The sequence below is a fragment of the Ovis canadensis genome, chromosome 8 (assembly GCF_042477335.2).
Source record: "Ovis canadensis isolate MfBH-ARS-UI-01 breed Bighorn chromosome 8, ARS-UI_OviCan_v2, whole genome shotgun sequence".
In the NCBI taxonomy this organism is placed as follows: Eukaryota; Metazoa; Chordata; class Mammalia; order Artiodactyla; family Bovidae; genus Ovis; species Ovis canadensis.
In genome coordinates this window covers 67196461-67223521 of record NC_091252.1, presented here as the reverse complement: position 1 = coordinate 67223521, position 27061 = coordinate 67196461, and the positions used below count along the sequence as shown (strand labels likewise).

Below are 27061 nucleotides of genomic sequence, written 5' to 3'. Positions count from 1 at the left end.
GGACCTTTTGCTCATAGTTTTCCATGTTGCTGGAGCAGATAAACATGAGCTTGTGTTATTTACTGTAGGAAGCAGCTCCAGTCCAGTTAGCGTCTTGGCAGCTTCACAGTGTGGTTTGTTTCTGCCCAGAGGGTTCAGAGGTGCAGTGCTCTTCATTTAGCATTGAGATACCTTCCTAAATAAGTAGGGCTACTGTCTCTAGCTGAATTTGTAAAGTCAGAGCACAAGGCATTAGTGCTACTGGAATGCCAAAAACTTGGCTAGGAATTATTTGTATCAGTATAAATTAGCCTTTTCAAAAAATAAGGAAAATTTTAATCTTTAAAAACAGATTTCTTTTTAAGAAAGTTTCTACCCTCATTATCAATGCTGTAGTATAGTAAGTTATATTTCTAATGTGTTTGGTCTTCAAGCATTTATTTGAACATTTAGGTGCTGTACTTAGCGAAAGTAAATTTATACCCCCAAAGTAGATATCTGCAGGGGGGCAGCAATGAGCATCTCAAATAATAAACTTGGTTTATTTAAATTTTCAAATGGAGGAGCTAAATTCTAAGCGAAAACACTTGGAGCCATCACTGACATCCACCCTAATGTTATAATACCCCTTTTTGCTAATCTGTAACACAGTTTGGGATGCTAATAACCATTTCTGAAATGGCAACACTTTTGTGTTAATAACTATCAGAGACCAAGTATAATTTTGCCAATTAAAACTGATTTTTAAATAAGCCAGCAAAATATAAAAATATCATCTTATTGAAAATTCATTTAGGAATCGTGTTCAGGCCATGCTGGTGTGTGTTGTTGTTTTTTTTTTCCTCAAGTCTGATTAAAATCAAGCTGTCAATAGATTTTAAAAGTCTTAACATATAAACTTTAAAATAACCAGTAAGCTTTGGTATAATTCCATTCCCCACCCCCACCCCTCCCCCACACCTTTTCAACAAGAAGGAGCTTATAGATCTAAGTATAATAAAAGGATTTCATTTCTTTGGGAGGATGCTGGCTATTTTTGTGTTTTTGTTTCCTTCCCTAAGCTTCTTGCATTTGTCTGGATTGTCCTTCACGTGACCTTGAGCAAAAGGTTTTTTATAGCTGTTGATTCTTGCTGCTCTGCTTCGCAGTGTCAGATGTTTGTCTTGGTGGGTGTCGAGGTAAACCTTTATTGATTTTGTGTCCTCGGTTGCTTTTTGTTCCGCAGAGACGTGCTCCTGAGTCCGAAGGGCCTTGCGCCGGAGCCACTGATGCTGTTAAGGTTCTCCCCTTTACCATGTTAACACCATTGCCCGACGTTTCCAATCCTGCTCACGTTTCCCCCTGCTTCCCTTTCAGTCCGCCATCATCATCATCATCTTTGCTTTTCTCCATGACATGAAACCTGCCATCGGTTAATTTGGGTTGCCGTCGTTTTTTATTTATTCATCTATTTTTGTTTCCCCTCATCCATTTTTGTTTCTGTGCAGAGTTCACTTGAGACTCTGAATGTAGTGGAGGAGAAGAAGCAGGCAGAGGTTGGGAAAGACGAAAGAGTAATCCCCGAAGAAATGAACGGTAAAGAGCTGTCCCCTGGGCGTGGTCCTGGGGAGATGCGGAAGGTGGAGCCAGGGATGCAGAAAGACTCCACCTCCCTGTCTTCTGAGAGCAGCAGCAGCAGCAGCGAGAGCGAGGAGGAGGAGGACGTGGGGGAGTACCGGCCCCACCACCGGGTGACTGAGGGCACCATCAGGGAGGAGCAGGAGGAGGACGAAGAGGAGGTGGAGGAGGCACCCGGCCAAGCAGCCAAGGTAGTAGACAGGGAGGACCCAGTGCCAGCAGCCAGCCCAGTCACACACGCAGGGGCCAGTGTCGGCCCAGTAGAAACAGTGCCCCAGGAAGAGGTAGTGGCCCCCCAGATCCCTGCCGAGAAGAGTGTAAACGAAGGCGCTGTTAAGCAAGACGCCGGCGAAGAAACAGAGGAGGAGCTGCAGGTTAACGGAGAGGTGGCTCATGTTGACACTGATGTTCTGCCACAGATTATTTGTTGTTCAGAGGTAAATGGGAGCTCAACCCTAGAGCTGTTTCTCAGGTGGAGAACGCCTGCCTCTCCTCCTCTCCTGTCCTCCCCGTTCTCCTTCAGCTTTTCCGGCAAGATTCTGAATTTGATCTCTCCGGGGAGGAAGGGGGATGGCCCTGCTCTGTCGATTTTTCTGCCCTCTGGGGTCACAGTTTCTGGCATCTTTACTGCAACTGGATCTCCTGATAGAGTAAACTTTCCCACAGCAGCCACTTCGTTGTTTTTTTTTTTTTTTTTCCTTCTCATTTCACACTGAAATTTTTCTTTGCACGTTTTCAGATTTTTTTCAAGGCTTATCTTTAAGTTGCACTGCCTCCTCATACTAAATGCCTGAATTCTTTTCATTAGGAAATTGTGTGTGTATTGTTGGAAAATGGTCAGTGTGAGTGTTGCTGGTGTCATGACTAGGTTTGACCTTCTGGCTCATTCTCTCTTCAATACAAGATTTTCAGGAATGGCAGCAGGCTCCTATTACCGTGGTGCTCAGAATTCAGCATCTAGCAGTGATGAAAACGTTATATCTTGAATACCACTGGCATTTCAGGTTTTAGATTCCAGGGATTGTACAGTCTGGTCAAGGGACTTAGCTTTCCTTCTGGGCAGCGAGAAGCTAAGCAGAGGATACCTTTCTCTTTGCATTCTGTCCTCTAGTCAATTCTGGATTATTTGCAAGTTTGGTTATATGTTTTGTGACTTGTCTCGATCAAGCATGAGTCTTTCCCTTTTTCTCTTCAAGAAACAGAACTTTCCACACTCCTCTGAGATGAAGTCTTGGTCATTTAGGTGCAGGGTCCCTGATTTGGGAGTTAAAAGTTATGCTGAGGAAAGATTTACTTCTATGTGAATGTTCCTTGACTCTAAAGTTAAATGCCGAAAGTGAGGGTTTTCCATGTTTGCTCTCGTTCATGGGGTGGAAAATCTTGAACTGACTTTGTCTTGAAATAATTAACTGGATTTATGTTACTTTTAAATTTCTGATTTCACTTCAGCAGATGACATTTTGAAAGTCTTTAAATGCTTTGAACTATTGCTTTCTGCAGAGATTTCCTCTTTAAATTATTACACTTGGGAATTTTCTCTCAAGGAAAGCACTGCAGTGTTTTGGTAGCAGTATAGTCTGTATTAAGCATACATGCTTGGCAGACTCCAGTGTTAACAGCCTGTGACCCTCTGTTTGGATGTTTTAAATAGTTCAGAGCATTAATGCATCAATGGTGGAGTAACTCTAGAGATATATCACATTTTAACTTATGTCATACAGAAGAAACACTGTAAGATTTAGATTAGTATAACTGAAAACAATGCTGCTTGAAGATATTCTTTCTGAAAATGAAATCTCTGTATCAGCAGGGCAGCAAGGGCTTTTTGGGGAAAGAGTGCAGCTTAGCCTACCGACTAGGTGTGCCAATTAAAGACCATGAGCCTTCACACAGACCATGTGGTTCTTTAAACTGTAATAAAAATGGAGGCAGGTCACTTCTCATCATTAATTCTGTTTTGTTTTCTTTTCAATTTGATCACTACTTGCTTAAAGCTAAGGTTTCTATATCACTGTACGCCAGGCTTGACACGTAAGTAATTTGGGACCATTGTAATTTGAAACCTACCGCAATTTCAGGAGCCATTATGCTAGCTTATTCTTCATATATATATCTATACACATATATATGATTTTGAAGGAAAGTGTTTTTCTTTTGTGTCTTTATTATTATTTCCTTTTGCTCTTTTCGTTTGTGTATGAGTGTGTGTTTGGATGTATTTCAGTTATTTTTGAAGGCTCCGTTAAGCACATTTATTTTATTACCTCTAGAATTTATGTTTCCCTTCCTTTTCACTTCAGCCACCAGTGGTAAAAACAGAGATGGTAACAATTTCTGATGCCTCACAAAGGACAGAAATCTCCACCAAGGAAGTCCCTATTGTCCAAACGGAGACCAAAACCATCACATATGAGTCTCCACAGGTACAGAAGCTCTAGACTTGGACAGTTTGAGTTCTTTTTTTTACTTACTTTGTTTCTGTTTTCATTCTGTCTTCTCCTAGTTTACATTTCTGACTTTGACATAGCTTTTTGTATTTTCATTTTGTAACTGTACTTTAGCCACATACCTTGCTGCAATTGAATTGCTGACCCAGTAATTATGGGGGAAGAGTATATGTGATTTTTTTAGGACAGACTGTACCAATGTTGTTCTTATTATTCTTATAAACCATTTCTGGCTTGATATATCCAGGAATGTTTATGTATACTTGGGGAACACATCATCTCACAACGTTTATTGGATCTGATGTAATTTGTGGATTCCTAGAATTAGGCTTTTATCCCTGCCACCCTCCTACCCCCGACTCCATGAAGACAGAGCAGATCAACTCACTTTTGTTTGCATATTCACATACGCATCTGTGCTTCTCCTCACAGTTGATTATTTTCCAATAACATATGTCGCCATTCTTACATAAATATACTATGCATCTAAATAATTATCACATTTGTGTGTTTGATTTTTGGTATTCACACATTGATTCTGTAAAGATTTGAAGTAAGAATTAAGATATTTAACCTTAAGAGTAACAAAAAGGGGGAAATAGTTATCATTTGAAAATGGAACTGTTTAGAAACCTGACAACCCTTTTCTCAACGGAGAGATTTAGTGTTCTAGCAGGCACCATGGTGGGGGATTGCAGATTATTGTCCTCTCAAAATAGTTTTTTCAAGCTGTAATGCATTTATGTGTGAAACAGTCTTAAAAAATTTTTTTTAAGATATGCTGTCTGTGAATGTGCATAGATCCCCCATAAGCACAATAGGTTTCTTATGAATGGGTGTGGTGGGAGAGCCTGTCTTCATGTGTTTCTGTGTGGTAAGTGCCCTCATAAAGAAATACAGGAGCATGACCTGAGCTCGAAAGATTTCCTCCTAACTTATAGTAAGAAAGACTCTGAACCTTCCAGTTATTTCCTGTGTCAGTATCAGGAAACTGGAGACAAATATGTTTGGTGGTCTTAGCATAAACTTGTGGCCGTTAATGTGCTTCATTATTTCCCCTGGTAAACTCTAGAACTTTCTAGTATCAAAGCAAAGAAGTTAAACCATATGTAGACATATGTCTAGATATAAGATTTATGTATGTGCGATATATGCACACACACATGTAGGAGAGTGCATGCACAGGTGTGCGTGTGTGCCATATGCATTGGGGCTGTGTATATGCACAAACTATTACGGGAACAGTGTCATTTAAAAAAGAAATAGAGATAAGCAATTAACCAAATCATGTAAGCTTGGTCTATCCTAGGCAGGCTCTGTTGCTTAGTAATATGAGAAAACATTTATTTTTACCCACCTGTGCTTAAAAAACAACAAACCCAGTACTTCTGGTCACTGTGGAAACTTCTCTGCTTGGTTCTCTGGTTTCTTCTTCTAGATTCTGCAAATGGCCCTCAGATTTTCTCATGACTCCCCTCTAGGTCTTGGTCCCATCTTCTACTTCCATCCTTCCTTTTTTCTCTCTGCTCATGCATTTAATCCTTGCCTTTACTCTTTAAATGCTAGCCAATCTATGATCAGTAAATCACCATTACAGACATGCAGGGGATTGGCAGCTAGCATCTTCTGCCAACTGCATAGATCTTAAAAGATACGTGTTTGACTGGGAGGGGTCTTCTCTGACAACAGAACGGAAGTTAAGCATTACTTTGTATTTTCCCCCTAAATCTCCAAAGATTGATGGCGGGGCTGGTGGTGACTCAGGCACGTTACTGACTGCACAGACCATCACATCTGAGTCCGTGTCGACAACAACAACCACACACATCACCAAGGTAAAGCAATCCAGGTTCTGTACATTGCCAACAAAATCTTTTCTGAATTGTTTCTTTGTTCCTATTCACCCTTCAAATTTTTACACACAGTGCCCTCAGTAAACATGCATAGATTTAAAGTATGCAAGAAATTGGGCTCCACTGACATTTGTATTTAAACCAAATTGCAAATTTGTAAAGTACATGGGGTAAAAATATGTTCAAAATAGCTATACCTGAGAGAGCTATAAGAGCAGAAGGAACTTAATAAAACAGAAGCGTAGGTTTGGTAAGTACCAGTTAGCTCTCCTGACTGAAGCAAATGAGTGGAGACCGCCACTGGAAATTTTCACCAAGTTATTCAGATAAAGTAAATTTCCCCCATTGATTTAAGGTTCTAGTATGTGGATTTGGGGCATTTTTTCCAGATCATTCTCTTAAGTGTTTAACATGTGATAACCAGTGATTCTTAAAATGTGGTCTCTGCACTTGCAGCAATAGTCTCATCCAGGGGCTTGCTAGCAGTGTGAATACTGTGGCCCCGGTCCAGGTCTTCTGAAACCCAAGGAGTGTTTAGGAAGCCCTCCAAGTGATTCCAGTGTATGCTGTGGTCATCTTATTTTTAACCAAGCATTATTTTCCAGTAATGCCTGCTGCTTCTACTAGAGACTGAAGGTCCCAAATGTATCCCTTTTGCCCTCCTCACTCGATATTTCAACAACAAAAAAAGTCCCCAAAATGCATGATGGTATTCGTGTTCATTTTAAAGTATATCTAGCTCTTAAAACCTAATGATCTCTGTGGTCAGCCCTGTGTCTTATACTTAGGTGTAATCACGCATGACTGTGTAAATTTATCAGTGTTGTAGAGGTTGGGTCTGTGCTTTCTCAGGACTGTGGTATTTACTCATGGTTTAGAGTGTCAGAGCATATGATCTCTCAGCCTCTATCATGCCCGAGGCTCTGTCACCTTGCTCCAAGCCAGTGACTCTGTTCGGCAGTTTACCCAGAAGCTCCTGCTCCCTGGTCCCCTCTAGCTTTTGTTCATCCACGTTCTGCGTTCGTGTCACAACCACATGCGGAATCAAATCAAACATTGGATGGAAGTCTTTCTATCACCTTCACCCATCTTATGTCTCTTAAAGCAAATCCAAGTTCTCTTTCTGTTATTGCACTAAACTAAATGAACAAAATTGCTAAATGGATTTGTATGAAGCTAGTAGAACTTTCAGAGCTATAACATCAAGCAGTTTTCCAAACCTGACTAAACCAGATGTCTAAATGATTAGGAGTCCCTGTAAATTCTACAAAAACCAAACAACTATTTCTTCCCTGCTTGCTTCTTTTCAAAACAATGACCAATCGGAAATGAAGAAACTCAGGAAATTGTAATGAAATGTTCCAGTGGAACTGTTTGGATTAAGTGACATCTATTGCATCCTGATCTCACCTGAATTATGATAAGAGAGTTTTTAAGGTTGCTTTCAAATTGGACAATAGAATTCTACATTGAGCATATAAATAAAGAAATTTCTGGAGTGTCAGTGTTCCCTTCTCAGTGTCAATTGCCTAATGATTATCAGGTCTAGGTGTGCTCCATTTTTGTTTTCTCTGATTATGTGTAAACATGTTTGAGTGATTGCTAACCCCCCTCCCTTTTCCTTTATGACCTCTAGACTGTAAAAGGTGGAATATCTGAAACAAGAATTGAGAAACGCATCGTGATCACAGGAGATGCAGATATTGACCATGACCAGGTAAAGATCAGAGCATCTGTTTCTGAAACTGACCATGCTTTTTTTCTAAGTTTCTGTCACGGCACATTCCTGCGTCACATCCCTTCTCCCAGTACCTCCTGGATGAACCCACCTCCTGAGCCTGGCCTGAGGACACCTCACAGCCTAGACACACAGCTGTCCTTTCAGCCTTCCTAACACTGAATTGCATAAAACATGGGCTGCTTTTTCATTTTCCACTAGCTTTACACACACACCTTTGTGTGTAAATATTAAAAAGTTTTGGCAACCTTCAGGCATTCATGTGGGCCTGATTTAACGGTAAGTCATCAGTTATTAGAAAATAAATGGCATTTTCATGACCTTGGCTTCAAAAAATAAGGAAAGCTGCTAAGTTTGACTTATGCCTGTCTTTGGGGACTTATCAAGCATTTTTTAATAGCATTAGAAAAGTTGGGCTGTTTACCTCTAGTCATTACCATTATTGAGGGGTAGGAGAAGGTAATGTAAGGTCTCTTACAAAGTGAAAATTTACATGTATTCAGGAAAGATTTGTTTAAAGAATCACAGTGCTTCCGTCCTATTGTTGAGCAGAATGGATGCCTTTAAAAAGCAGGCAATGAATGGAACCCCTGTGACTTGGAGAGTTGTTTTCTTTTTAGACTGCAGTGCCAAGTGGTGATGAGAATTTTTTGTCTTGTTATATTCTGAGTGATTTTTATCCCAACTTTAAAGGAGACCAAGCTTTTTTCCTTTTACAATAATTTGAGGAAAAGGAAATGTTCATTTGGCTATCTCAGCTGAGAAGTAGAAACAAATGATAGTTAACCCAGCTTTTAACACTACTGGACTTGGGAAAGAGAATTTTAGAGAACAAAATTTCTCATTTAAGAGCTCACTCTATGTGGCCAAAGAGGAATAGGTTTTCTTCTATGCCTAGAAAGAAAATTATTATTATTTTTAAATTACTGTATACATAATTTTACTTACATATTTCATAATGTAGTTTTTTAATTCCATGAGAGTTTTTAGAGGTAAAGGGTTGCCCTGACTCTATTTTGACTTAGTAGTAGGGATTCCTAGTATATGACCGTACATGTGTCTCTTCATTACTAGGAAGTGAATTACCTGTGTGGAGACCAAGCCTCTGGTTTCCTATATAGAGGACTTATTCCGCTTCTCTTCACTAAGTGTTGAATTGCTCTGACCTTAAGTTTGAATAAACCCTATGCTTAGTCTGTTTCCCTCTGGGACTCCCACTCAGCCTTTGCTGAATGTGTGCTGGGCAAGAGCCTGCATTCTTTGGCATGATGGAAGGTGGGAATCAGTGCCTTCTCCTAGCCTTTGTTTCTTCCATGCTCTCTCTCCACTGCACTAGGCCTTTCAGACTTTAAAATGCCACTTTTTCTCTTGCTGGATTACTCTCAGGTTTTATTTTATGTGTGTTTCTTTGTCCTGTTCTAACCTGAAAACTAAAATCTAGATGATACTGCTTCTGAACAGCAGATATTAAAAACACAGCCTGAAATGTCAGTTCCAAAATAATACACAGTCCTAACTCTTCCATTAAAAAAGAGTCATGATGATGCATCATAGCTTTAGCTGTTGCTCTGAGGACACACAACTTGTGTGTATGATGTTCTGTTTTAGCCCATTTTGAAACAGAGGAGGGAGGGGGGAGGATAAATTAGGTTGGGATTGACACACACACTACTCTATATAAACAGGTAAACAACAAGGATCTACTGTATAGCACAGGGAACTATACTGTGTCTTGTAATAAGCAATTGGAAAAGAATCTGAAAAAAAATGGATATATATCACTTTATGTACATCTGAAACTAACTATATACTCCAGTTTAAAAAAAAATAAAAATGAGGTCAGGTATCCAAATGAAGAGAAATTTACCCTTTTCATAACTTTTAATGAAAAAGTTAAAAGCTTAAAATTTTTTTGAGTAAATGTAACTGTGGCTTCTGCTGTGCTTGTTATCCAAAGCTCATGGTCTATTTGCTTTCCCCTTAAAGCCTGTGAATGAGACTATGAAACTATTTAAAAGTAAAGGAGGAAAATCACTTCCCTGGCAAAACTGAGGTTGATCATGCAGTGACTTTCTTGTCATTGGCACCTTTTTCAGTTCCTTGCCTACATCAGAAGAATTTTAATAGTGGAAGGAAATCCTTCATCTGAGCAAGATAGGAAAAAAAGGAATCTTTTTTTTGTGTGTGTTGGCAAATGAAAGAGGCATGCTTCTATAGAAACTCACTTTGCAAGTTCTACACCTGATGGCTCCCAGCTCTGAACCAGGGAGGGAGAAACAAGATGCCAGAGTGTTCTCTCTCTAATAAAATAACTTCTCAACTTGGCAATGTGATGTGATAGCTTTCTCGCAGTCTTGATTGTTGCTATAATTCATTAACATTTTACAGTATTTTATTGTATGTACTGATGCTTGCTATGGAAGGAAAGGAACTAAAGGAAGACTGATTTCAAATGCATTTGAAGATGATAATAGCAGTTTTCCATTTTCCCTACTTTTCAGCTAATTAAAGCGTGTTTCATGTATTCCACTTTCTCTTGGGTATCATGTATATTTCCTCTTTAACAAGTACACTGGTTTAATGTAGGCAGACTTTTGTGAAAGAAAGTGAAAGTGTTGGTTGCTCAATTGCATCTGATTCTTTGCAACCCCATGGACTGAGGCCCTACAGGCTTCTCTGTCCATGGAATTCTCCTGGCAAGAATACTGGAGTGGGTTGCCATTTCCTTCTCCAGGGGATCTTCCCGACCCAGGGATCAAACTTGGGTTTCCTGCATTGCAGGCAGATTCTTTACCATCTGAGCCACCAGGGAAGCCCCGGCAGACCTTTGTAATGAACATAAATTCAAAGTGTCTGAGAAGTTGGTTGTAGCCACGTTGGCCCCCATCTGAGTTGGGCTTTCTCAGATGGGATTCCACAGACCAGCTGGGAGTAGATCAAGTGTTGATTGTTGAGTCTCCCCATTCCCTCTGCACAGGCACACAGACTTAGAGGCCCCCTGCTGTACTGGGTCTCCTTCCCCATTCATGCTGCAGTCGGTATGTGGCAGCACTTTCTGTCCTGCTCCGAGACCAGGTCCCCACTCCACTCCCACCCTCCCGGCTGCCTTCTCTCCCCATGTGACAAGCAGTTGTGCTGCGGCTCAAATGGAAGCTTGATCCCCTAAATTCTCTCTTGTCCCAACACAGGTTAGTCACCAGAATTTGTTCACCAGTAGGAACTGAAGCACCTTCAAGTGCCTTCCAAGCTGAGTAAAAAACTTGCGGCGTAAAAAATAATCTTTTGTTAGCTTTATCTTTCTTTGTGGAACGAGGCTCAGGGTTTTGTTCTGTAACCTTCCAGCTGACAGAAACAGTGTTGCAAACAAGAAATGCAGTTGTCCTTGAAGGCAGGTGACAGAGTCAGAAGAAATTCTGCTGCTGTTTTCAAAGGCCTGTTTTCCTGATGAGCTACAACGCTCTCTCTCCTAGTAGGACTTCTTTTTTGTTTTCCAGTTCTGTGCTAGAAGAGTACTGTTCTGTGTGGGTTTTCTTTTACTTTCTCCCTAAGACTTCTTTCCCTCTGAAAAATAGGATCTTTCCCCTTTGTATATAATCTATATATACAGTTTACTTTCTGATCAAGCACAGAGAAACCTTGTCTGCTCTCTCATAGCCAGGTCTAGAAAAGGGCCCATGAACCAAAGGAGTGGCGGCTCAGGTCCTTCTCCGGCCCTGCAGCCCCCCAGGAGGGTGGCCCTGAGCGAGCCCGTTAACCTTTGCACCTTCGCTGTTTCCATGGAAAAGAGGGAGCCGTGTTTTATTATCTAAAGATTAGTCTCTCTCCTCTCTAGCTTTTAACTGATTGTCGTCATTGTTGCTTGCAGTTTTCACCGTTCTGTGTCCTGGAAGTTGATAGATATTTTTCCCGCAACATTCCTCAAGCAGTTACTGAGAGCTTAAGAGGGAAAAGATGAGCTGAGCCTGGTCCTGTGCTGGGGGTTGGGTGGGTGGGTGAGGCAACTAGATAACTACAAGTATCACTAAAGTGTGGAGGGCAGACAGCATGCCGGAGGCTTTAGGTCATTCCTTAAGTCCATGCAGCAGGCCTTAACATGATCTTTACAATCTCAGCGTCAGTGTCAGGTAATGGATGAAAATTCTGAGGTCAGAGAAGATCTGTTTTCTCCATGTCTCAATGTATCATGTATCAGTGTCAGGCTGGGTGGAATTCAGGGCCAGAGTGTTTCTCCTCCATGAATTGTTATCTGGAAATGGATGGGAGAAATGGGAAATCTGGGGAAATGAGAGGGACTCTCTGAAATGAACAAGGAGGCCATTTCAGATCTTCTTGCTTCCTCAGATAAAGCAATGAAAGCGTTGCTTTTTGCTGGAGGCTGGAACGCAGGTGATGGGTGTGCTCGTGTATTGCCGCACTGAAAAAGAACGTCTTTCTCTGCTCACCATGCTCTCTCCTGACCCCACAGGCGCTGGCCCAGGCCATCAGGGAAGCCAGGGAGCAGCACCCCGACATGTCGGTCACGAGGGTGGTGGTGCACAAAGAAACCGAGTTGGAGGAGGGGGAAGAGTAAGGTAAGAGCCCCGTCATCTGTGCTGTGTCCCTGAACCTGCGGAGTAATCTGAAAGGCATGTCTGCATCACGGTACCTTTCTCCTACAGCCCGTCCAATCTTTCAGTCTTAATCGTCCCCAAGTTCACCTGCTCAGGTGACCTGCATTCAGTTAATTATAAACTCTGGGGATCAATGGGCATCATGTGGTGTTGATAACTGCCATGTGTCGAGAGCTGCTGATAGTCAACATATATATGTTTCTGTCCTATTTTGTAAAACGCATTAGTATAAGTTATCTGAGTGTTCACAGTGACCCTCTGAGAAAGATGCTATTGCCATTGTTTAGATGAGGGACTTTTATTGTAGGGGCCCAAGGGCAAGATGAGTTAAGTCTTTTAAATGTGGACATTAAGAATAATTGTGTATCAGAGAAGGAACCATAAAGGGAAAGCTTGCTTTGACTATAGAAATATTTACAATTTAAGCCAAACCAACAAAAACAAAATTAAAGGGTAAGTGATAAAGTCAGTATGCTTGTCAGAGAAAGGAATATATTGTCATTTATGTGTTATCAAAAAATGTAAACACTTAAGCGAAAAAAAAAAAAAAGGCTTTCCCTTGTGGCTCGGCTGGTGGTGAATCCGCCTGCAATGTGGGAGACCTGGGTTCGATCCCTGGGTTGGGAAGATCCCCTGGAGAAGGGAATGGCTTTCCACTCCAGTATTCTGGCCTGGAGAATTCCATGGATTGTATAATCCATGGGGTTGCAAAGAGCTAGACACAACTGAGCGACTTTCACTTCACTCATCATCAGAGAAATGCAAATCAAGACCACAATGAGGTGCCAGTTCACACCAGTCAGAATGGCTGTGATCTAAAAGTCTACAAGCAATAAATGCTGGAGAGGGTGTGGAGAAAAGGGAACCCTCTTACACTGTTGGTGGGAATGCAAACTAGTACAGCCACTATGGAGAACAGTGTGGAAATTCCTTAAAAAAATTGCAAATAGAACTGCCTTATGACCCAGCAATCCCACTGCTAGGCATACACACTGAGGAAACTAGAATTGAAAGAGACACGTGTACCCCAATGTTCATCGCAGTGCTGTTTATAATAGCCAGGACATGGAAGCAACCTAGATGTCCATCAGCAGATGAATGGATAAGAAAGCTGTGGTATGTATACACAATGGAGTATTACTCAGCCATTAAAAAGAATACATTTGAATCAGTTCTAATGAGATGGATGAAACTGGAGCCAATTATACAGAGTGAAGTAAGCCAGAAAGAAAAACACCAATACAGTACACTAACACATATATATGGAATTTAGAAAGATGGTAATGATAACCCTGTATGCGAGACAGCAAAAGAGACACAGATGTATGGAACGGACTTTTGGACTCAGAGGGAGAGGGAGAGGGTGGGATGATTTGGGAGAATGGCATTGAAACATGTATACTATCATGTAAAAAACAAATCGCCAGTCTGTGTTGGATACAGGATGTTTGGGGCTGGTGCACGGGGATGATCCAGAGAGATGATATGGGGTGGGAGGTGGGAGGGGGATTCAGGATTGGGAACTCAAGTACACCCGCGGCGGATTCATGTCAGTGTATGGCAAAACCAATACAGTATTGTAAAGTAAAATAAAGTAAAAAAATTTAAAAAAAAAAAGAGGATTAAGCAAGTAAACCATGTAGAAACTTAAGCAAAAAGTGTTTAGCCTCATTATTACCTAAATCAGTACACATGAAAGATTCACTTGTAAATGTGGCCAAGTTTATATCAGTGAGAGTTAGGGAGGTCGTGGGAAAGTGAAGTCGCTCAGTCGTGCCGACTCTTAGCGACCCCATGGACTGCAGCCTACCAGCCTCCTCCACCCATGGGATTTTTCAGGCAAGAGTACTGGAGTGGAGGTTGTGGGAGGGAAACTATTTACGCTGGTGTATAAATTAGTAATATTTCCTGGAGGGCAATTTGACAAAACCTTATATTAAACCTGCTTAGCACTTGAACTACCGTGAGGAGTTTCTTAAATAAGCAGAGATGTATCCAAACACTTATCTTCAGGACAATCACATTTTTATACATGCTAGCAAGAAATTTGAAGCAATCTAAGTGGCCAGCAGTAGGGAGTGGTTATACATTGTGCTGCTTCCATGTGATGACAAAAATACATATTGCCGTTAAAAGCTGCGTTAAAGAATTCTTTAAAAAGGGGTAAGTGTTCCTAATTGTGTATGTATGAGGATTTTGAAAAGCAGGTTTTATTATACAGCACATATAACTAAGATTGCATTTTTCTTATTAAAGTGATCCATACATTGATCAATTGAGAGAGAGGTCCCCACTGGAAGGGCGTGTCACAGACCACGTCTTCCTCATCGTGGCAAGGCCAAGTGCTCTCCCATTGTGGGAAGTGAGGGGTCCTACCAGAACACAGCCTCCCTTCTGACTTAACTCATTTCTGCCAATGTGATAGATAGATATGAAATGACGTATACAACTTACGACATATAGTGACATGTAACTTAATGCCTTATAACTTTCTTGGTTTTACTGCTTCTTGATAGATTCTGAATACTAATCTTCTGTCAGTTTTATGTGTTCAAGAATCTTCAGGTTTGTGGTTTATCTTTTGTTATTAATAGAGGTCAGTATGTTAATATACTGTACGTAGCATTTAATACATTAATGTAGTTGAGCCATCAAACTTTCCTTTATGGTGTATGCTTTTTCCATACCCTGAGGTGTTAAAGATATTTTCAATTCAGAAATTTCAATGTTTCCTTTCATGAATCAATCCTTAATCTATCTGAAATTTTTTCTGTGTGATTAGAAAACAGTGATTTGTTTGTAGCCAGTGTTCCAGCCCTCTACTGAAGAGCCGACCCTTACCCCATGTAGTCTGCAGGTCAGAGAGCAAGTTTCTTACAAGCATGGGTGTGTTTCTGAGCACACTCATTTCCATCAGTCTGTGCCTACCCCTACTGCAATGCCATATAGCTTTAAAATTAGAATTTATGTCTGGTAGGATAACACCCCCCCGCCCTAGTTCTTTTTCTTTAAGAATGTCTTGGCTGTTCTGGTTTATTCTTGGCATCTTGTATTCACTTGTGCAGTGAACACACATAGCCTTTGAAGTATGCCAGTCTCAGAGATAATCTTTTATAAGCATCCTTGTTAAATAGATTTAGACGGTTAAAGTATAATTCACATATAAGGTGGGTAAGCTAGACAAATTTAGGAAGATTCATTCAGTCATCGAAAAGATATTTAACAAGTGCCAAAAGGTGCTAGGATAGCTTAGGCAGTAGAGTTCAGATTGTCAATTGGTAAACAACAGTCGTGGTCCCCTTCCTTTGGAAGAATCCACTCCAGGAGGGGAGGTGTCAATATTAACAAATAAGGTGTAATTGCATATCTCACAGATGCTCTGAAGGAAAAAATATGAGGGAAAAAAGTAGAGGGTTTGAACTGTTACCAGATTAGGCAATTACTTGAGAAGCTCAGTTTTGAGTTGAAATCTGAAGGACAAATGAGAGCTACCTCAGTGTGTCTCAAAGTCATTTTAGCATCTCCATTCCCAACTGGCCACACACACACCTGAACAATTTCCTTTGCTGATGACTGTCAGGGCTGGGAAGAATGTGTTTCCACTGCTTCAGCTACCCTCTGGCTGCCCTGCCAGAATCCCACAGAGGCAGCAGGTCAGTGGAGACAAAGAGCAGGACCAAGACAGTATTTCAACATCAGAGAAGAAGAGGAAAGTATTGTTTGTGATATATTGGCCCCGTCTCCCTTTTCAGGTGTGAAAAGCTCTCCTCCTGGTTTAACCTGACCTCTTCCTTTGGAGTAGTCTGACCTGTTGATCAAGCATTGAAAATGGGGTGTGGAGGATGGAAAGATGGTCAAAGAACAACTTGCTGACAAAACTCCCAGTCTGCCTCCCCTAGCCGGACGTTTGCGGCCGAGGAGCTAAATGCAGCTCCGTGAACAAGAAAATACGTTAGAGGAGCGCTTCCCTAAATCTTTGCATTGTTTTTATGTCCTCTTAAGGACTACTGTCCCTTACCATCTTATCCTAACTGCGTATTTATGAGGTTTTGGATGGATACACAATGCTACTGACCTTGTCTCCGGTAGAATGGTATCCGACACTGGTCCTAATGAGGAGGGAGAAGAACCCAGGCTTGGTGGGGTGATCTGTGTGGACTCAGAAAGAATGAGCCCCAGGAGGGGTAGCTCCCAATCCTGCTTCAGCTGGCACCATCAGCTCTGTGAACTCAGACTTCAAATGAGCCTCTCGGACTCCTTGAGTAATCATTGATGTAGGGTGAAAAAGCGAATGACGCCTCCTTTTTGCTGACAGCAGTGGATGGCCGAAGGATGAAATGATGGAGCCGTCTCTCACCTACTCACTCATTTTGTTCTCTCTGTCGTTGTTCACTACACAGATATGCTGGAAGGCTCATTAGTGTTAACTGCTGTTTTACCATGGAGATTTCAAGTCAAACAAGGTCTGCACTCACAGCAGAGGAGAGTCTCAAGTTTTCTGATAGGTTCTGGACTGGATTTGGTGGGAACAGAGACAAGATCTCAGAATCAGGATGGGGCATCAGAGATGGCTTCTCTTGAATGTCATGGTGAATCAGAATTGGCCCAATGAAGAAAGGAATGGAAGGGGGCCATCCACGAGCCAGCATGATCTGATTCTGCGAACCCAGCACTCCAGGAATTGTGCAAAATGCTGTGCAGCAGCCTTGCAGGGCACTTGTAGGAGAGTCATGGGAGATGAGCGGGGCAGAGAGGCAGAGGCCTGATTATAAATAGTTGTAGTAGCCAATCAGAAGAGGCTGAAGTTTATCCTGAAAAGCTATGGGGTATTCCTTTGTATTTGAGAAACAGTAAGGAGATAAAGTTTGTGACTTGTTGACTGTTTGCATGAGGATATGGAAGTTAGTGAGTTGGGAGGATGCAGGAGCTGGAGAGAATCCCAGATAATGCCCAGGTTTCTCTCTTGGGCAAAGGGGTGGTTGGTGGTACCTGTAATTTTAATCATAGAACACACGAGTTTTATTTTTCATTTGTCATGTGTAATATGCCCGGTTCTCTCAGTGTAGTTATCTTAAAGCAAAAGCGTATGTTGCTGTTGTCATTGTCTGGTACTGTAGGAGAGGCCAACTGTCATGGGAATTACAGTGGAAGCTTGGAAGTGAATATATAAGGCTCCGACCTACACATACACACATAGGATATGCTTAATTGGAAATTTGCCAGGTAGTCTGAGTGTCAAGAGAAAGTGTAACAGCAGTTTTGCAGGATTAAAATCCATTTCATAGCTGTGTGATGTGGGCAGCTTATTTTATTTCACTGTGTCTCAGTTCTGCCGTCTGTAAACTGGGGGAGACAATAAAAGTTACAGAGAATTTGTTAATAAGGCACATTGTAAGAACCTTTTGTAACGTTGAAAGCCAGCCATGAACCCTTTTGTTCTTAAAAAGTCAAATAAAAATTTAGAATTCTCAACCCCAGAGATGCTGAGTTTGAGATGCATGTGAAATATCTCCATGGAGAGGTCCCAAAAGTAGCCAAGAGCTTTCAGAGAGAGAGAGACCACTGCAGGCTTCAAAATAGGAGGTGGACACATCTGAACGTGTTGTCCACTGATGAAGCCTTTGGTTTGAGTGTCACTACCCAGGACCAGGTCAGAGAGTTGGGGTCTGGGGACCAGAGGAGCTCTAGGAGGAGGAGTCAGACGGCAAGAAGATAGAAACAGGGAGGAAAGGGTGCCACAAAAGCTGCGAGAGAAGCTAACTCCAAGAAGGAGAGCGTAAATATGGCATTAAAGAAACCAGATACATGTTCCTTTGGAATTGGTGGTCCAGAGTCAGCCTGAGGGCTTTGTCAGAACTACTTCACATAGTGGAGAGGGAGCCGATAACAGGTTGAGGAAACAGGATTTACACAGAGTGACTTCCGGAAACGGGAAAGCTCAGTAATTGGGCCTTTTGCTTTTCCATCCACCTTGCCTGCCTTCATCTGAGAAGCCGGAGTGTGTCGGTCTGACAGAGCCACCAAAGCTAGTGCAGTGCTCACTGAAAACCTGGCACAGGCCTCCTTCCTTTGAGCCTGTCCAATGGCCCCTGAGTTCCAGGCCCCGACCGACCCACAGTAAATAACAAATCTTGAGTTAGTGGTGTTGCTCTCTGGCTAGCATGAACCCCAGTTTCTAAGCAAGATGATGTTGTGTTCCAACCAGCATTTCAGAGTCAGGGTGATGTTCACGATTTCAAAATGAACTTGAAAAGCCAAACAAGAAATTAGCATCAAGTGTCTAACTACCTTGACAAGAGAGAGAGACAGTGTTGGCTTGAACAGAGCTTCCATGGATCACAAGCTACTCATTTCCATGTGAGTGTCTGGCTGTCCTTGAAAGAGAAGCACCAGCCTATTAGCTTCCAGATGACTCTTTTCAGTTCAGGAGCCAGGGATGTTTCAGGCATATCAGTTCCCATTGTATTTACTGCATTCTTATTTTATTCTGTTTACCAAGTTATACTAGTCTTGTACCCCCAAATTAGCGTTTTATTACAGTTTAGTTTTCAGTGCAAGTTAAACCTAAAGTGAAGACTTCTACACAGAAGTGAAAAGTCAGTTTGGATTTAGTGAGTTTCAGGCACTGCCAGTTTTCACTGGGGAATGCTGTAGAATGTTCCATTTAACGTTTGTGAATCTGGCAGGTGCTACCAATGAGTTACTTCCAGTATATTTGAACTGCCCCACAGAGGCGGCGTGGATGCCTCTGCCGTTGTGCATACATTAGCACCTGGGAGTCTGATTCCCCAGGGTTTGCTCTAGGACAGAATCATCATTGACGGTTGTTTCTGCAAATGAAACTGTTTTTTCTGGTAATAAAAAAGGAGAGGCAATCATAATTTTTTGAAAGGGAAAGATGGTAGAAAATGTAAGTGGCCCGTAAAATCACTCTGCTCCTAGAGATAGATAATCCCTTTCCACAGTGTATACGTGTGTGAACACACCCAGAGGCACTCGCACGTGTGTTTTCACGTCTCTGTTCATTTAGGTCGATCCTGTTGATTCTATCTATCTATTCTATCTATTCTATCTATCTGGCGTTTTTCTCCATGGTACACAGTGTCTTCACAGTACATTGTAGGTAACTTTGCCCATCATTATCTGATCAATTTCCAACAGCCATCGAGTGGACACAGGACGGCTTCCTTGACCCTTATTAATGGCTCTTAGACTAATTTCTCAGTTTTCACGAGTTAATGCACAGCTGCAAAGATTGTAGTTGTATGTACATTTTGAGGCCATAAATTTCATTGTTTCTCTAGGACAAATTTTTAGAAATTAGAGTTGGTGTGCCACCCAACACCAAGTTTCTTCTTGACATATTTCCCACCTGTCTTCCTTAGAGGTTCTGCAGAGTTAGACATCCACTAGCGGCTTGAGTCTCCCAGTTTCCCTGCACACTCACCAACACTAAAGATTGTATGACATTTAAAAACTCTTTGACAACCTGGTGAGAAAAGAGCATTTGTCCCGTCCCTTTTTTAAACTGTGAGGCTAGAGTATTTTTAAATCACTATTGTTCATTACTAGGGAATACACGTATTCACACATATATATGTTTACATATGTGCACATGAACACAATTTGCATTTCTTTGAATTGCCATTTTGTGTCCTTTGTCCAACCTTTTAGGACCCCATGAACTGTAGCCTACCAGGCTCCTCTATCCATGGAATTCTCCAGGCTAGAATACTGGAGTGGATAGGCATTCCCTTCTATTCAATTGTTTATCATCTTTGATCTCTTACAGAATTGTTAAGAATATTAATCCCTTAGTCACAAATGCTGCATGTTTTCTCCAGTTTTTCATTATAATTGAGAATTTTAAATGAGGCTAAAAAGAGAGGGCGAGGACAAGACAAAATTAACAAATTGGAGACACACAGACCATATCCAGAGTTTTGGTTTGTTTTTCAGCCCAAACAAACTTGAATGTTTAGCATGTTATAGAACTTGAATTATTGATGCTTGAAATGGGAAGATACCCAGTGATTCTAAAAACATCAGAGCCTGCTTTCTCTCAAGACCACAGTGGCTCAGTAGGTGCTGCCACTTCAGGGGAAGAACAAGCCCTCCAAGTCTCCTTCCCATCTCTTCATTTTGGGGTCCTGGTACCTGTCTCCCTACTTATATGTTACCCCCACCACCACCCGGCCTTTGAGGAATATGGAGGTGGTGACTTTATTATACCCGAGTACAGGGGTGTATTGTAGAGGATGGAAATTAAAAGAATATTTAATTTAAAACTTCACATAGAGCATCTTTCCCCCCACAGCCCTAGCAATTGAAGTAATTTGTCATAGGTCAGTTCTAGGCAAGAATCATAAAATACCATCATGTGTAGAGCTGAGTATAGTTTCATTTGTTTCAAGAACTTATCTAATGTTAGACATCCCAGATACTAGTTTTTAAATAGAAATTTTAAATTTTAATGTAATTTTGTGGGTGGATGAGGAGGAAATTTTGCTGGGGGGATAAATTAATAAGTTTCTGTATGTTCTTAAGATATTCCTGTGTTCTTGAGGATTATATTCCCAGGACATGTTGGCCCTACATTTATTTTACTGTCATACATCAAAATACTTTAGTTAGCATTAGAGCAAAGTGAGAATCTGGTCTTGTTCTGTCCAGTAGGGCACATGTGGCTCTTGAGCATTTGAAATGTGGCTATTCCCAATTGAGCTGTCCTGTAAATGTAAAATAACAGACTAAATGCTGAAAAGGTAAGAAAAAAGAATGTTAATAAATGAGGGAGTTGAGTCTAAAGATGAATTCTTTTGATTGCCATTAATATTTCTATTTAAGGAAAATACAAAACAAATACTAAGTGAATTTTAGTCATATATATTTCAAAACTGTTTTTCTAAACTATAAAAGAGTTTTGTTACTGTTTTTTTTTAAGTACAACTTTTATTTTGTTTGATTTGATTAGAGAAATTTTTCTCATCCCCACTTGTGAACCTAAGATTGGCAATATTGAATGTAACCTTACCATAGTCCACTTGTTATTTAAAAGAGGCTTTAAGATTTTGTGGAATGCTTTCAAATCAAGTTCTTACAAGATTTGAAGTCAGCAGAGTGAACCAAAAGACCTGCCTCTCACTTTCGGGCCAAATACTAACTACTCCTAGAAATCTTTGTCAAAGCTTCAGAGATTCAGGAAAACTAGTTTTGTAAAGAACTAAGAGTCCTCCTGGGGTATCTCAGAAGTAGTTATTCAACAAAAGAGAGCAGGAAAATGAGCCTGAAATTTTCCCACTTAGATCAGCGGATGAAACCGATGGTGAGGACAGGCCAGTAATGCTCTGTTCCTGGAGATATAATACCATTCTGTTTGTGTTTTCCCTCCCAAGCTCTTGCCTTTCAGCTTTGCCTTGTGGGTTCATCCCTGTTACTTCATTCATGGATTCATTAGTGTATATTGGGGACATACCAGATTCAAGGGACTATGATAGTTGTGAGAAAAGTAAGTGCATAGGAACAAGTGTACAAATAACATACATGGTTGTTTTTTTTTTTTTTTTTTAAAGTGTTTTAAGAGAAGCCTTGAGAAAGGGCTGTGAAAGTTGACAGGAGAAACTGGTTCTGACTGGCAGGTCAGGGAAGACCTCCCCATGAGGGCAATAGGAAACTTCCTATGTGCTGAGTATGGGGAGGATCGGCACACATATGGGGCAGAGAGGAAAGGGCACAAAGGAAAACCATGGGCCAGACGTCAGGAGAAGCAGATCCTGCATTGTGGCTGGGGGTTGAGTTCCCAGTGGAGGCTGGACAGATTGTCAAAGGCAAATGACAAGGGTACTCCATGTGAGTATCTTAGTTTAGACTTTGCTCTGTCAGTCATTTGCAAAGAAGAAGAACATTTTTAGCACCATCCTTTATCAGTGGTGTGCAGGATTAGATTGAATGAACGTTTGACTGAATGAAGTACTCTGTACAGAAATCATTATATTGGTTCAGGCAATTATTAATGGAAAAACAGAACTGGACATTTGTCTTTAAGAGTAGAATTGAATTGAGTTTGGAAGTAAAACCAGGAATAAGGTATATGTGAAAACCCATAGTAGTATTATTGCTCACATTTACTGAGGGCCTACTCTGTGCTGAGCTTTATTGAAGGACTTTACTGTGTATTATTTCAGTTAGTTCTTACAGTCACTTGGATGTAGATGACGACACTGAGGCCTAAAGAGGTAGTCCCTCACCCAGTCATACCGTCGGCACCTGGCAAAGCCAGAGCTGATCTTCAGTCAGTTTAACTCCACACTTCATATTGCTTTGCTCTGAGGGATTCACAGTGGGAATCTTTCAAATATAGACTTCCATCAGTGGATTGCATCGACCAAAAAATTTGTTCAAGGTTTTCTGTAGGATGTCATACGAAAACCTGAATGAACTTTTGGCCGATTCAGTAATCGAAGCACACCTCATTTTAGAAAAATGTATTTTGGACAGAATGTCTTTGAGGCTGCAGCTACAATATGTAGCTAAGTGAACAAGTAAAACTTTTATAGATTTTACAGGATAATTATGTTTAAAAATGAGGTAGAATTGATGTTGCTTTCATTTGACAGGATATTCCAGAATTGCCACGTGTAGTTAATTCTTTAGGGAGAGTGACTGGAATGTGCACAGAGGCTCTAACAGAAAGATTACTGTTAGCTTTGAAGAAAACCCTCATGCAAGCCTCATGAGAAAAGTGGCCTCCACACAGCATTAATGTATTCAGGCAAACCAAAAGATGCAAATTATTTGTGGAAGAGGTATTTTGCGGAATAATTTGTGGAAGAGATATTTTGCGCCATTTGACTGGAAAGGAAAAGACACTAGATTTCATTTCTCCTTTTCTGTTCAGCAGTCACACAAATAACTGTGAGAGGAGGAAACAGCAGTAGGTCAGGAAGCAGATTCCATAGATGTAGTTCTCAAGCAAAGATCTCAGGAGCACACAAAAATTATTGAAGTAGTCCAAAGAGTGTTTTATGTGAATTTTATTAATTAAAATTTGCCATTTACAAATCAAATAGTTTTCAAAATATTAAGTTAAAAATAATCACCTAGTGAAAGAAGCCTGTCTGAGAAGGTACCATGTACTGTATGATTCTAACTATATGTCATCCTGGAAAAGGCAAAATGATTAAGACAGTAGAAAGGTCTGTGGTTGCCGCTGATCTCATTAGAAGAGTCTTTAAATATAGAGAAGCTATGAAGCTCAAGGGCCCCAAAGTACAGTTTTCCAAAATTACCATTTTCACATGAAAACTTGAATTTTATCATTGGTATCAAGTTCTGTCAACTGTTTTCCGTAAAGTGACAGGCTTATCTCATTTTCAAGAAAATGCGTGCCAGAAATCCAATGCCAGAGTGGTTTCTGCTCACAATTCATGCATTCATATGAATTCAGTTTCCTTCTCGACATCCGCTGCACGTTTGTATGCAGAGGGAATGTATTATGTGTACTTCCCATTTCATCACACAGAATATTAAAAAGATGTACTCTGGGGTGGAGATGTAAGAAAAAATGATATTTTTTTCCCATTTCACCAAGGACATCCTTGAGAGAAACTGACTGGCTTGCTTTTTATTTCACTGTGAGTGCTTGGTGGTAAAGAATGCAGTGACTTTGGGTACAGTTTGGTGTCACTCCCTTGATCTGTGTTAAGATGTCGGCAGGTTTACTCACCATTGTTTCTGCGCCATCAGTGAAAATGTTCACACCGTGAAAGGGGCAAATAGTGTCTTAGATTATGAAATAGCTTTGACTTTATAACCCTCTGAAAGAATCATGGTGACCCCCAAGGTCTACAGACCACACTTTGAGAACTGGTGGGTCTAAATTATAGTGGTAATACAAGCATTGTAAGAAGTGACTATTTCCTGGTCTAACCAAATAGATTATTTATCATACTTGTGTTTTTTGGCTCTATGGTTTTATAGTCTTACAATGAAAATTGTTTTAAAATTTAAAAATGCAAATTGAGAGCCAAAGAAGACAAAAATGAAACTTTAGAAGTAACTGAAATTCATAGACTATCATATTTAAAACTGTTTCACACTTAAGTACATGCACCTCATTTTTATTGAAATAGTTGCATATGTACCTTACAGAAATAATTTACTCATGTTTTTAAAATCTCAGCTATATTACTGCCCTGTGGTATAATAATTGAATCATCATTATCCTGAAAGGTTTTATATTTTCTTGCATTATTTTGTGTTAGATAAAAGCCACAGTTTTGCCTTTTTCTTGAGACTCCCCTCTGGATAAGTGCTTTACCACTCGTCATTTAGGATGATCCTTTTAAAGTGTATATTTGCTATGTGCTGAATCCATTTCTGGAGTAGAAGATGCTCAGGACTGAGGCCATGTGAACCCCCATCTCTGGAAACTCTTTAAGTTTGTGCTTTTCAGATAATTTTGTAGCACCGTGCTTGACTGATTGCCCACACTCATCAGGCACACTGAGAAAGATAAATTTAAGAATTCTCTAGACCCTGCATGAAGGCTTAAGGTAAAGTAGGCAACCAGTGTGTATGCTTGAAAAATTGAGATGCAGAATTAGACCTGTAATCAGATGAAAAGGCTGCATTGATCTATTCTCTCACTGACTGCTAGAGGGGGACACAGGCTAGGGAATGTGACTTAGTTAGACATGTTCACTGACATTGTATAGTCCAGGGGTGGGAAACTGAAGCAAGAAAATAGCAGTTTGGTTTTTTGTCTGTACTTGACCAAAATTCAAATACATAAAGTATAGCTCATACTTAACTGTTAGGACCATATCCAAACTCAAGGTGAATTTTATGACACTGTCAAAAAGGGAAAGCAAGTTGAATTAATGCTGTAATTAATGTGTGTCAGTTTGCATTGACAACCAGAATTCTGTGTCTGTGAGATAGAATCGAAACTTAAGAAAGCTTTTAAAACTTGTACAGATTTTCATGAAGAACCATGCCTAGTTTCCGATTGATTGGGCTATGTAATAAATTATTTAGACCTAAAATGTAGTTTGTTTAAAATGGCCAAATAATAAGGTTTTGGTTTTTCTTCCCCCGTGCTAAAAAGACAGAAAAATTTTTAATGTCAGATGCTTGTGTATTAATTGCGTTGGTGATCCCCACTTTTTCTCCTTCCCAGCTCAAAAGCTGGATGTTTAGTACTTGGGAATATATTTCTCTGTGTGTTTAAATGCAAAACACAATAAAAAAAGATAAACGAGGGCTTCCCTGATTGGCTCAGTGGTAAAGAAGTCACCTGCCAATGCAAGAGACACAGATTTGATCCCTAATCTGGGAAGATCCCACATGCTATGGAGCAGCTAAGCCCCTGTGCACTATAGCCACTGAGCCTGTGCTCTAGAGCCCAGGAGCCCACGCTCCGCGATAAGAGGAGCCACTGCAACGAGAAGCCCGAGCAGCAACAAAGACACAGCAAAAATGAGTAAATAAATAAAATTATTGAAAAGATAGGTGAAGGTGTAAATAGAATCTTTCATACTATAAATTACTTCCTGTTCTTCCAGAACAGGAAGGAACTGGGATGTTCTGACACATTGAATATCTAATTAACTCAGAGTTACTCAATTTATAGTTTTTTAAAGAATGAGAAAAAATATAGTGAACATTAAAATTACAAGAAAAATAATTTTCTTTGATTCTGAAAGTTGTTGGGAATCCTAAGAGTGCATTAAGGCTGTCATTTGTAATACTTATTAACCAGAAAAAAATGGATTTATTTTGCTTTCTAATGGTTTGATTGTGGATAAATGAAAGTACATGACATTTGGATTTACATGGGTAACTAATTTTATCTACATATATTTCAAGAAATGCTGAAGCTCTTTGAAACCAAGATCTCTTTGATGCAGTTTCTCCATATTCCTAGATTCTTATTTGTCTGCTAATGACTGAAGCAGACTTAATTTTAGCTTTCTTTTACAAATTAAAAATTTAATCTTTGGTGAAAACAGATTCAGTGAAATAAAGTGTCCTGTAAATGTGTGAAGGAAGTGGAAAGTATAATACTACTTCTCATTCTTTATGAAGATTTCCAAGTAGTGTCAAGTCAGGGGTTCATTTTCTGTAATATAAGCTAGGCAGAGTGGAAGTTGTGTTCAACAAGTGATACATGTTCGCTAAGCAAAACAGAGTTACAAGCTCTCAAAAAAAAGAAAAGAAAGAAAATAGGAATAGACAAACAGCACAACTAAAGGTCACATTATGCTCCAATAAGTTTGATTGATAGTTTTAGCTGACCCCTTTACCACCCCCCACATTTCTGTTCATGATTACTAACCTAAAAAAAAGAAGACTGTTTTCTCCATTGATTTTTTTTTCCTCCTGCCTAGAATCAAGTAGAAGTCCTATTGAGTAAAGAAATAGCCTAGAGCAGACAGCAAGGTGGGAAACAGTAAATTCGATTAGGCAATCTGTCCTGAATAATCAAGAGGCTATACCAATATCTGTGATAAATCTAATTGGTGGGGAATTTTTTCATTAAAACAAGGCAATTTTATCTAATCAAAAGAATGTGCAATCTAATTGACTTTGGACCAATGCCTCTTGGAAAGGACATTAATTACTGCTCTCCACTGCCCTCTCTAATCACCTACCATTTGCCAAAAATTTCAACCAAGCTGAAAAAGAAAGTGAAATAATTGCCTTCTTAAACTCCTTTCTCTTATAGAGACGATGCACCATCCTCACCTTTTTTCTGCCTCCCTGTCCACTTTTATTTTAGTCCACTCCTACCCACCTACCTACCTTTGATAGTTG

The 27061-nt window shown here is 40.3% G+C and overlaps 1 protein-coding gene across 24 annotated transcripts in view; it reads left to right on the top strand.

The window, feature by feature from the left end:
* EPB41L2 (erythrocyte membrane protein band 4.1 like 2) overlaps positions 1 to 27061 on the top strand; it is a 210822-nt gene that overhangs the window by 180163 nt on the left and 3598 nt on the right. For 10 of the 24 annotated variants that reach the window (XM_069598420.1, XM_069598422.1, XM_069598415.1 and 7 more), the window contains 5 exons: positions 1467 to 2033; positions 3897 to 4019; positions 5780 to 5878; positions 7533 to 7613; positions 12100 to 12205. In XM_069598420.1, the coding sequence (XP_069454521.1) occupies positions 1467 to 2033; positions 3897 to 4019; positions 5780 to 5878; positions 7533 to 7613; positions 12100 to 12204 (975 nt within the window). In that variant the 3' untranslated portion in view covers position 12205. Of the gene's footprint in view, positions 1 to 1204; positions 1259 to 1466; positions 2034 to 3896; positions 4020 to 5779; positions 5879 to 7532; positions 7614 to 12099; positions 12206 to 27061 lie in introns of all 24 variants that reach the window. The other 14 variants (XM_069598409.1, XM_069598405.1, XM_069598406.1 and 11 more) reach the window with 4 other exon arrangements.